The 12,745-nt window shown below is 35.9% G+C and overlaps 1 protein-coding gene across 1 annotated transcript in view; it reads left to right on the forward strand.

Moving 5' to 3' along the window:
* Nucleotides 1-12,745, forward strand: part of POLQ (DNA polymerase theta) — a 120,153-nt gene that overhangs the window by 72,994 nt on the left and 34,414 nt on the right. The window contains exons 20-24 of the mRNA XM_026494458.4: nucleotides 3,291-3,484; nucleotides 7,191-7,328; nucleotides 8,558-8,732; nucleotides 11,324-11,450; nucleotides 12,066-12,184. Coding sequence (XP_026350243.2) covers nucleotides 3,291-3,484; nucleotides 7,191-7,328; nucleotides 8,558-8,732; nucleotides 11,324-11,450; nucleotides 12,066-12,184 — 753 coding nt within the window. The remainder of the gene's footprint in view (nucleotides 1-3,290; nucleotides 3,485-7,190; nucleotides 7,329-8,557; nucleotides 8,733-11,323; nucleotides 11,451-12,065; nucleotides 12,185-12,745) is intronic.

A 12,745-nucleotide genomic window follows, 5' to 3' on the forward strand; every position in this document is an offset into this window, starting at 1 on the left:
AGTAGTTCAGTAGACATATTCTCACACATATACATGTTTCCTAGTACCTGTGGGCAAGAATTTCTTTTGAGTGTGGTATTACTGTCATGAGAATGGAAATATTCAACTTTATAAGATAATGCTAAATTGTTTTCCAAAATGGTATATACGTTTACTCTCTAAACAGCAATGTGAAAGAAATATTGCTGATTCATATGGTCTCAACTTTGCCATCATCGGTTATAAAATGGCTGTAATTTTTCTTTCTTGTGCTTTGTTTTTGGTAACAAAACTATTCTAGTTTCATGGAATGAGTGATAAATATAACCTCTCTCTCTCTTTTTTTTTTTTTTTTGAGGAGGCGTTTATGTATCATGGAAATGATGTGTTCCTTGAAATTTTGGTAGAGTTTGCCTATAAACTGTTTCTTTGTGGAAATATTTTTAACCATTACTCTAATTTTTTAATAACTGTAAGATTATTGAATTATATCTTTATGTTTTGGTAAACTATATTTTTATTATATTATTGTTATAACATTACTATATATTCTTATAATGAACTATTTTTAAGGATTATCCCTTTCATCTAGATTTTCAAATTTATTGTCATTAAGTTATTGCTGATTTTTTAAATACATTTGTGGTTTATCTGTTATGTTATCTTTTTCTTTCACCGTATTTATTGTTTGATCTTACTGGAAGTTTACCCAATTTTTCAGTCTTTTCAAAGAACCAACTTCTGCCTTTGATTTTTCCTATTTTTATTTTTCTATTTTTTAAATTTTTGTCAACATTTATCTTTTTTCTTCTAGTTCTCCTGACTTTATTTTGCAGCCCTTTTTCTAAATTCAAAAGTATGACACTAAACTCATTAGTTTTCAAATCATTTTTTTCTTTTCTAATTTAGGTATTAAAGGCTGTAAATTTCCCTCAAAGCTCTACTTGCATTATGTCTTACAAATTTTGACATGTAATGTTTTCATTTTATCTTAAATATTTATTAACATTTTCTGTTATGACACTTTTGACTCATACTTTATTTAGAAGATTGCTTTTCAATTTCCAAATATTTGGAAATGTTTTATTTTGTATTTTTTAATATTTAAACTTAATTGTGACTAAAAAACGATTATGTAATACCCATTCTTTGAAATTTTTGAAGTTGCTTTGTGACCTAAATCCTGAACTGTGTGTAAACGTTCTATGTATACATAAGAGAATGTGTATTCTAGTTCTGGATGCAGAATTTTATAAATGTCTATAAGTCAAGGTTATTGTTTAAAACTTTTGTATCTAATTTTCACTGTAGTTCAATCAATTTTAACTATTAACTATATTTAAGCTATATATTTTGAGACCATTTTATTAGATGCATACATGTTTAAAATTGATTTATCTTCCTGATGAGTTAAACCTATCATTATGTTATGAGCAGCTCTACCACTAAGATAACTTTTAATTTTAGTTTGTTTTCCAGAATGGATGTGGCAGCATCAATTTTCTTTGAATATTTGCCTCATATTTTTTCTATTCTTTTTAACCTTTCTAGGTCCTTATGCTTTAGATGTGTGTTATAAACAAAGCATAGCTTATTCATTCATTTTTCAAACTTACCAATTTTTTAAATAATTTTACCAATTTATTATGATTATTGATATATTTGTACATTTTCCTACTGTTTTACTTTGTTTCTATTCATCTCTTTTAAATTTGTAAATAGTTCACTCATAGCTGTGCTCTGTATTCTATTTTAATGAATCTATATCTGTGATTCTTATGGGTCTACATCTGCCGTTTGTTGTTTTTGCTGAATATTCCTTGTATTTCCTTGCTGTCTTGTATTTTTCATAGTCTTTGTGAGTTCATGCAGGATTTGATCAGTGGAGCCCTTCAGGCCTAACTTGGGGAAAGCCTTCCTCAAGAAAGTTTTTGCTCCTTACCAAAGTACACCACATCCAAGGACCACAATAACCTCCCTTGAGAGTTTTGGTTCAGAACAGAAGTCTGAGAATTAGCTTCTCCTGTTGCTATTCTGAAGATCTATATCACCTCAACCTTTTGGCTGTGGGATTTCATTCCTATGACAATACTGCTCCTTCCTACTGCCTACAGATCCAGGCTTACTCCATGTCACTCTGCTGCTTTTACTGTTCTTATTCTGACCCTAGTTCCTGATTTTCTGGTCCCACATCCCATGAATTTCTGCTCGGGGTCCAGGCCTTTAAAGCCAGGTTCTGACTGCCTATTAATTCCTCCTAACTATTAAAGGCCAGTAGCTCTCATTTGCTTGTTTGTTCTTGGGGGCAAGGGGTGTCGTGGATGTCCCTGGACATTTCTCCTGCTGGTTGAGACCAGCAATGCCTCAAAGAATGTGTGTATGTGGAGCACGGGAGGGCGGGCCAGAGTTGTTCAGAGTCCTTGTGATCCATAGTACTGGAGGCTGAAGTCTTTGGTATGGATTTTTTTCTTAATGATTTAGGACACTATTTCCCAAAGTGCATTCTATGGACATGTACTTTTCGGGATGTTAATAAGTATTACATAAAATAAAGGGTTTTGTGGTAAAATAATTTCAGACTTTCAGTTAGTCATCGTTGCTTCAGGTCTTCTCACAGCCTTTACTAAATTAACAGGCATGATGAATATCCAAAAGCAGTATGTAAACACTGGAACTCACAGTACACAGTGTCTCTCAACTCCACCCTTTTCCTAGAGTATCTTTGAGACTAATATTCCAATGACCATACTGGAAAAACTGATATAGAATGACTGCTCTGTTGAGAAGTGTCAGCAGATAGAAAACTACTCTGATTCTTACTTCAGGAATCTTTTTCTTTACTCTTTGGTAAGAGCATTGGAAAATAAGAAACCTCCATTTTTAGTTCTTTGTGCAAGCATGCGTATCATGGAACCAGGAATATTGGAAATAATTTCTGGAGATTAACTCATTATAGTCAGTTTAGCAGATAAGATTGGCTCTCTTGCTCTTGCCAAGAGTAGAAGCAGAAACATTATCTTGGGAGAAAGGCAGCCTCTTGCAATCCAGACTATTCACAAGATTGCCAGTTTTTCTGTTCTCTATGTAGACAAAGGTAACAGTCTAGTGGTGAAGTAGGAAAGTAGGAAGTACTTTTATGCCTTTTCTTGTTGGTCTGAGAGTGCTGCTCAGGAGACTGGATCTTGAAAAATAGCTTGGGTAGCATCCCTGAATTTGCCTAGAAAAATCCCATGTGTAAACGTTTAGGTGGTGATGCTAATCTAGTCACTTAGCTGACGAATGGATGTTTTGGTTTTCTTTTTTTCTTCCAGATGTTTTCTGTAAAGTGGAAATGCCCTCTCAGTACTGCTTGGCCTTGCTAGAGCTAAATGGAATTGGCTTTAGTACTGCAGAATGTGAAAGCCAGAAACACATAATGCAAGCCAAGCTGGATGCAATCGAGACTCAGGCCTATGAACTAGCCGGACACAGTTTTTCCTTCACCAGTTCAGATGACATCGCTGAGGTTGTATCATGGGAATGAGGAGTTTTAGAGTTAAAAATTATTTGTGTGTGTATTTCCTAAATGTGTTTGCCTAAACGCCAAAGATCAGTTAAAAAAAATTTTAGTTATCAGAGTACTTTGGAGATAGAGTGTTCTAGCTTCTAATTTATAAGTTATATGTGTGTTTATGGAATAGCAAGGTAGTAAAGAAGCCTCCTAGAATGTATGCTCCATGAGATTTGCCTAGAACAGAGGAGTTACTCAGTAAATATTTGTTGAACAAAACATCCATAGTGGTCGTTATATAACAGTGTAGTTGTTTCTCCATGAAGTTAGTAATTTCATGAACTCTCACCCCTTCCTTACCCCAAAATCCTTTTTTGAAAAATAAAATTAGGTAGTTTTCTCAGTTGTTAATGAAAGAGGAATTTTGGGAATTGTTCGCCCTTTTAAACCTAAATAAGATTTTTATAAACTTAATATAAATTTGGATACACTTTACTCTTATTTGTATTTTCAAAGGTTGGCATTCTATTCTTTCCTCTCCCTGCACTTCACAAAGGGTGGTTGGTTTGTTGTAGAAGGGTTACAAAGACAGGTGCGTGACTTGATAGCATTGAAGTTCAGGTGTCTTGTAGATGCGATTCAGTAGTGTAGCATGTTGCGAAGATCACAGGCTTTCAAGGCAGACTTCGTGGGTTTGAATCCTATCTCCTCCACTTACTAACCCTGTAACCTTGGGGCAATACATCAACTCTTTGTATCTCAAGTTCTACATCAGTAAAATGTGTTATGATAGACATACCTCATAGAGTTGTTGTGAGGAATAAATGATGAATGTAAAACACTTAGAATAGTGCCCATCTCATAGTAAATGCTCAATAAATGTTATACATACTCAAGAAAAGATGCCCCTCTTTTAAGCCACAGGGTTGTATGTTTTAAAAAAATGAGAAATTTTGTTTCTCCTAATCAGAGGGTACATTTATATTAACTCAGTAGTGCCTTTTGTTTGTTTGTTTAATATTTTCTTTTGAGTTCTTTAGCTCAGAACTCCCCAGCCATTACTCAACTGACTGCACATGAAATTACTTAGGGACCTTATGAAAAACAGAGGATCTCTGAATTTCAGCACAAGTAGGCCTGGGGGAATCCATGCCCTCGTGATTCAGATACTAAAGCCATAGGCCTAGACCAAACTCTAGGCCAGAATAAAAGGCCTTTGATATTAATGGCTTGTTTTTAGGTCTTCATTTTAAAATGGAAGTTATATTTAAAATAATCTAATAGTTTCACACATTGACTATTTAAACCTTGGTGATTTTAAGTTGAATCTTTGAACTGGACAGGATATTACTAATCATCTAGAGCTGTCCTGTCCAATACAGGAGCCATTAGCCACTTGTGGCTATTTAATTTAAATTAATTAAGAAATAAAATATATCAATTCATTTCCTTAGTTGTGTTAACCACATTTGAAATGTTCAATTGCCACATGTGGCAAGTGGCTACCATAATGGGGAGTGCAAATGTAAAACAATTTCATTATTGCAAAAAGTTCTTTTAGATGGCACTTCCTTGGAGTGGGGATCAGCAAACTACAGCTTGTGGGCCAGATCTGGCCTGGCACCTGTTTTTGTAAATAAAATTTCATTGGAACATAGTCACACCTGTTCATTTACTTACTGTCTTTGTCTCCTTTTGGTCTATAATGGCACAGTTGAGAAGTTGTGACAGTAAAACCTGCAAAGTTGAAAATATCTGTTATCTGGACCTTTTGGGGAAAAGTTTGCTGATCCCTGCTCCAGAGGGAAGCATGAATTAGAGGAAAGAAAAAGGACTTTTGAGTTAGAGGACTATGGGTTCTAATTCTTACTTTTTCTATGTTATGGCCAAGTAATTTTAAGCAAGTTTCTCCAACTGGTGTAAACCTTTCAGATGTGTCACAGAATTGTTGTACATATGATATGAGATGACACATGTTAAAGCACCCAGCATGATGGCTGACATATAGTAAGTGCTCAATAAATATTAGTGCCTCTTGCACTCAGCCAGTTCACAGACAGATATATTCATTGAGACCTGGAGAGGTAATTTATATTGAGTTTTCACAATTCTGAAGGTTTCACTAAAAACAGAAATCTAAGATAAAGAGCTTATAAATATGTAACTTGAGATCTTTGAGTTGTCCTAATTATGGTAGGTCTCTCTTCCTGGGATTGTTGATTTATTGTTATTTTAAAAATAATTGTTCATTTTCTTATTGAGTTATTTGATTCTCTTTCCTATCCTGCCATTCATATTCTCTTTGATATCTGTACTAGAGTTGCCTGATAAAATACGGGACATTCAGCTAAATTTGAATTTCAGATAAACAGTGGACAATATTTTAATATAAGTATGCCCCATGCAGTTCAAATTTAACTAAGCATCTTATAATTTTATTTGTTATATATGACAACCCTGATCCCTACACATGTAACCCTGTATAACACAATTCTTCGGAAAAATAGTTACTGACGTCCATAGCAAGTTTCAGTATCTTTCATACCTAAGACTCCAGTTATTCCCATTACTAAAATTAGAACCAGATCTTTGTTTCTGTCATCACTGCTATTCTACAGAAGCACAGGCAGATCTTTCCTTCTACCCCTTGCCCAACTCGTGGCCAATATTCTTATATAATGCAAATGATCTTAATTTTTAGGATTATTAGTGGGAAAATAACCCAAGGTTCACTAAAGCCCACTCAAGGTATACAAATGAATGAATGGAGGTAGTAGATAGTATTCTGAATTGCCTGAGTTTTAAGCCCTGTAAATTGAGCTAGTGATTTTAGGTATACATGGAATATTCCTTCTGCCCCAGAACCTGGATCCCTGTCCTATGTAGGCTGAGTTTCTTCAGTAGGTACTTATTAGCTACTCTAGCTGTGATTATTGATTGCTACATTGGGTTGGCCAACTTTTCCTGACTTTTTGTGTCCAGGGTCTCACAGGGTCTACCCTTATGGTGGTGGAAGTAGATGGCTTTTTGGATCCCTTTCTACCTCAGTGTTCTTTGATTTTTGTGATATGATAGCCACAAGGGCTCCCATGTTGACCCTTGCTGAGGCTTAAATGATTGAGCAGCCATGTTGGTTACCACATTGAGGGGTATTTAGGAGAGTTCACAGTCCTCAGAGCAGCCTAAAGCCTCAATGTCAATAGCTTATTTATCACTTGTTCAGCACACAGAGTATACATTCTAGTGTTCTTGACTGTTTAAAAGCCTGTTATTGGTATTAATCTTAAAGTGCCTAATTTAGGGTATAGGTAGCTTACTTGATATACAAATTTTCGTTGTCATTATTTATTAAATGTGATAATGTAATTTAGTGTATTATAAAAAATTCTCCCAACCCATATTGAAATGTATGGATTTTCTCAAATAACTTTTTAAAATGTTTTGTGAATGACAGTGCTTGTGATTTGATTCTCTCTTTTTTTTTTTTTTTTTTAAGATTTTATTTATTTATTTGACAGAGAGAGACAGCGAGAGAGGGAACTCAAGAAAGGGGAGTGTGAGAGGGAGAAGCAGGCTTCCCGCTGAGCAGGGAGCCCGATGCGGGGCTCGATCCCAGGACTCTGGGATCATGACCTGAGCGGAAATCAGACGCTTAACGGCTGAGCCACCCAGGTGCCCCTGTGATTTGATTCTTGACTAAAGAAGCATTAATTTCTTGCAGGTTTTATTTTTGGAATTGAAGTTGCCACCAAATGGAGAAATAAAAAACCAAAACAACAAGAAAACTTTGGGTTCTACCAGAAGAGGGAATGACAATGGACGCAAGCTAAAGCTGGGAAAACAGTTCAGCACTAGTAAGGTGCTCTTTGGGACAGTTACAGGGCAGAATTTGAATTACTTTTAGCATCTTGGTGTCCTGGAAGAATGCTAATGAAGCCAAGATCCAGCATAGCCCACCATTTGAATGTAACCAGATAAAAACAAATTTGTTCGTGGTTTGGCTCCCTGCAAAAACTGCAGGGACATTCCATTGTGGAAAATCTGGACCATAATCTAATTTATCAGTTGTGTCCTTCCTATCATTAAAACAGTATAATGGTTTATGAACTCAGATCTATAGACATTATTTAATTATTGACATCTGGTACTCTTGGACTTGAAGTATAATATAATTTGTATAGTAGGAACATGAACAAAGGTGTGGAAGAATTAAAAAAGAAAAAAACCCAGCCATTACAAACAAAACATTTTTTTTTCAATTATAGGGCAAAATAGTTTTCCATGAGTTTAAGAATCTGATCTACTAATTTCAAAGTAAAAGTGCAAATTACAGTCCATGGAAATTGTATGCTTGGGAGAGAAGAGAGAAAGTGCTTATTGTTACATTTTTACTGAACAAATTTTCAAAGGAATAATAAGAGTAGAAAGTACCACCATAACAGCCATGGAGAGAGCAGTCCAAGTTGCCATTCTGTAGAATTTTGACCCTACTATCATTAACTAGTTATTAACTATCATTCCCTGCCCTAGGGAAGTTTACACAGTTTCATTCTGTAACAAAACTTTTTGTTTTATCTCATTGGCCTTCTAAGAACCTCACAAGTTCCTATTTCTTAGCAGTTTACCAGAACTCTGTAGCATGGAAATTTCAAATTTTTAAAGAGTAATGTCTTCTGACTTTCTTGATATGGAAATGATGAAAGTATTAGGGCAAAAGGAAAAAAAAAAACATGATGAGAAACTTCCAATCACTTGAGAATAGAGGAGGAAAATATAGACAAAGGAAAGACATGATACAGCTTCTTGGGTGGGGTGAGGCAAAGCAGTTATAGTACCTTGCTAAGTTGACATTGATTTTTTTTTTTAAGGTAGATCTAAATTGATATTACTCAGCATTAACATGTTTGCATTTTACCATCTATAGTTATTACAGTTCTATTATGATGGTGATTGCCAAAAACCCAAACAGTAATTTCAAGTTGTAGATATAGGAGTTAGCAAGTTTCACTCTGAGATTATATTATTTACCTAAAAGAGAGTCTAGTTTGCTATGGAATCTGATCTTACTTCATTATATTTCTTTGGCAGGATGTTTTAAATAAATTAAAGGCATTGCATCCTTTACCAGGCTTGATATTAGAGTGGAGAAGAATCACTAATGCTATTACCAAAGTGGTCTTTCCTCTGCAGCGGGAAAAGCGTCTGAATCCTTTTCTTGGAATGGAAAGAATCTATCCTGTATCACAATCACACACTGCTACAGGTAATGAGAAGTCTTAAATATGGATAATATCCGATTTTGAAAGAAAAACTTGTCATATATAATATTTGCTTAATGATGACTGGGGAATTCAAGTGTTGATCATTGGATTCTGTGAAGTTCCATAACCATTTATGAAACACTACATCCAAAATATAGATGGGTACTAGTTGCAGAGATGAGATTTAGTAAGATAGAATTCTGGCTTTCAAGTACTATATAGAGTAACTGGAATATCTGAAACTGTGCTTTGGATTAATATTTATTTGAGTCAGTGATCTTACCTAATTTCAGCCCTAGCCCTCTCCTGAACTTCTTAAGATTCTCTCCAAGTTGAATCTAAGTAATGTTGGGAGCATCTGTATAGTAGTTGAGTGTCTTGTTTTACTTAACCAGAAAAGAGCTATAGAGACTTTTGGGTGTCTCGTAGCGCTCTTGGGATAGGTATGAGTCATCTAGTAAGGAAAAAAGCATTCTTGTACTAGGCAGTGCAAAATGAAATGGTTGCCAAATGCACTGTGCATTGGAAGAAAGGGCAGCGTTAATTCTCACTGGGGAGACAGTTTAGGTTGGTGGTATAGAATGTGGGCTTTGATATCTGACTTTATCAATGTTTGAATCTTTATTCAAGGTTGTGCCTGAGGATCCTCGTGCATAAAGCACAGTGAGAATAGTCTTATTTCACCAGCGCATGCTGAGGATTAAATAGGCTAATACGTTTAAAGTGTTTAGAACAGTGCAGGGCACTTTGTGCGTAGCTCCTTACCAGCTCTTGCTGCTATTACAGAGGGAGGCACCACGACGAGCTGCTTTTTTCTGTGCTCATTTATTCCCTGTTCTAAACAAATTATTTTCCTTCTTTCTTATTTAGCTAACCTTTTAGTTTACCCTAGCCATTTCTTGCCCTGTTTAAATTTCATTTTGAGACATATACTAATGATGTGAATGATGTAATGATGTAAACTTACGTAAAATAAATCCTTATTGGGGAAAAAACAAGCTCAGAGTTTCTAAAGGTGTTGCATTTATCTGTTGCTTTTAAAGTAGAAAGAAAGTGGGGTGCCTGGGTGGCTCAGTCATTAAGCATCTGCCTTTGGCTCAGGGCCTGATTGGGATTGAGCCCGTCATCAGGCATCCTGTTCCGCTGGGAGCCTGCTTCTTCCTCTCCCACTCCCCCTGCTTGTAGTCCCTCTCTCGTTGGCTGTATCTCTTTCTGTCAAATAAATGAATAAAAAAATCTTAAAAAAAAATAAAGTAGAAAGAAAGTAGTCAATTCCTTTTTTTCGATTGGTTTTCACCATACTATGCCTACATTTAAAGAATATTTTAGAAATACAAACTTCCCTAAATATAGCAAAGCCATTTTATTATTAGAATTCATCTCTATGAAGCTACATTAATATTTTATAATTTTTGCCATCTTTTTGTCTGCCAGTGTTAGCCTCATTAATTCAAACAAGAGACCTGAATATTTAATATTATTATAGAAAAGATGACAGTGTGCTGAGGGAGCAAGAGACTTGGATTCCTTCTTCTTCTATTGGCTAGTTTTGTAACATTGAGCAGGCCATTAATAAGTATATTAATAAATATATTAATATCTGCCATTCATTGAGCACTAATTTTTCTTAAAAGCTAAATAACAAGGACATATATCAGGGGTTTGTTAGAAAAAGAATATCTGAGGTACTTAAAATGCCTGACTCATTAAAAGAAGATGAGATTATATATACTAGCTGTAGAGAGCCTGTTACAATGAAGAGTATGTTATAAAACAGAAGATTTTGTGTCACTATATACGTGTTGTAAAAACTGCAATAACAAAATCAATTACCCAGACTTTTTTTGAATAATGCTTATGTGTTTCAGAAAAATTCAACCAATAAGTAAACAAACTGTAAAATATTTGGGGGGAAATAAAGGCTATAAGCATTAAAACAAATAGCTTTCTCTTTCTTAGAAAGTTCATTCACCTCCTGATTCTAGACTCCAGCTTTGTCAGTGCTGTCATTGGTTCTCTTGATGAGTGAGGATGGTGATGCAGAAAAGCGGCCAGATGATGTCTAGAGAGTGATGTTCCAGTCACCACTTCTCACTACTCCATCTCCTACAGATTCGCTGGCTCCTTGGGTCCCTTTCAGCAGTCAGCTGCTCTGCTTCAGGTCTCTCTCTGTGTCGCGTGCATTCCTGGGTTTTGAAGGTTTTGACAATCATTTCTCCTAGGATTCATTTGATCAGTCTTTACTCATTAATGCCACTGCTGACACCGTATGGTGCTGACGTCTGATATTCATTGTAGCACAGGACCAGTTCAACTTGTCGAATTACTTCTTATCATGGGCTTGTTTTCTAGGGAGCTAGGTTAATGTAAAACATACTATTGTAGTTGACTCATATTTCACTTACGTGGGGATTGGACTTGTACTTATTTTATCATTGTTAGACACATGAACATAATGAAAAATATTTAGATATAAATTTATTTTAGTTTAGCAATAGAAAATGCATAATTCAGAAATGCCATTTCTGTGAAAATAAGTGTCAGATCCCTCCCAACCCCCTCAATTTGATGTCTTCATTCTGTTTGATTTTAGGACGAGTGACATTTACAGAACCAAATATTCAGAATGTGCCAAGAGATTTTGAGATCAAAATGCCAACAGTAGTAGGGGAAAGCCCACCTTCCCGAGCCCTAGGCAAAGGCCTACTTCCCATGAACAGGTAGATGCTATTTCTCTGTGTTTGTGTTAATATAGTTTTGTGAGTATGAATGGCTCAAGACCAGCCTATTGGACAAAATAATGAAGTTCGTTTAATTTTCTGTTCTGGGCATACACATTTCTATTCTAGGTATTATCCATTTAAAATTCTGAGTCTGTCTATAAAGAAGCTAGTTGATGGAGAAAGACTGAAAACCTGGGCTACTAGTTAAATCGATCAGCACGACGTACTTTTCTAACTCAAATGCTAAAGGAAAGAGTTTAACTATGTCAGGAATGTCTCCCCCTTCTGCCCTCCCCAAATTCACATGACGGGGAAAAAAGCATAGATAATTGATATTAGATATGGTCAGAAAGGTTTGTTAATTTGAGCTAAATGTCAGTAATTATTTCAGAAGCAGTTTGTGGCAAAAGCTATTACAGAAATGCCTTACTTACTGTTTAATTAGATGTTTGCTAAAAAAATCTAGTATCTTTGTTAAGCTTTAAAGTGAGTTTCAAATGGTAAAGTTTTTAAGTTTCTTAGATGGAACTGTTGGCTTTACTGAAAAATGAGACCTTTCTCATATATTTGAGACTGCTTCATGTCCAGCTGCTGATGTTGTTTGCATGACAGAGGAAGAGAGAAGAGTTGTGGCGTAAACTCTGGACACCAGGCGCAGATGGAGGAGAGAGCCTCAGACAGAGGAATGCCATTTTCAGTCAGCATGCGACATGCCTTTGTGCCTTTTCCAGGTATGTGGCTGATGTTTTTTTGAGCTTCTCATTGCTGTGGGAATGGTTTTCAAAGCACTGATAAATCCTGCATGATGAACAAGACTCAGAAGTATGCATTGATCTGTCCATCTTTCCTCTCTTTGGTGTAGCCTGTTTTTCCCCTTTGTGTTGCCAGGTTGTCAGTCATCATTGTCCTCATGATCTGCTCTGTGGAAAACTCCTGTGGTCTATGCTTATCAGCAGCAATCTGCTGAAACCATGTTTTCCAAGGTGATTGTAAACCTTTTTGCAAAGTCCAGTGGATTTCATTTGTCCTTGTACTCTTTGACTTCTGTACAGGATTTATACTGTTAATTAACCTGCACTTTCCTCAGTGTCTGTCCTCCCTTGATCTCTAAGGGCACAATTTTTTTGTCTCTCTGACTTGCTTTGCTCTTTTGCTTCTTTCTTCTCTGTGCAGCTGTTTCCTGTTGCAAGGGTAAGCCCCAGGGCTGCCCTCCTCCTGCCTGACCTCTCCTCCGCACTCTAGTCGCACACCTTTCGGGAAAGGTTGAACTCTATAAACTCTAGTCATGAGGC

The sequence above is a fragment of the Ursus arctos genome, unplaced genomic scaffold (genome assembly GCF_023065955.2).
Source record: "Ursus arctos isolate Adak ecotype North America unplaced genomic scaffold, UrsArc2.0 scaffold_4, whole genome shotgun sequence".
Lineage (NCBI taxonomy): Eukaryota > Metazoa > Chordata > Mammalia > Carnivora > Ursidae > Ursus > Ursus arctos.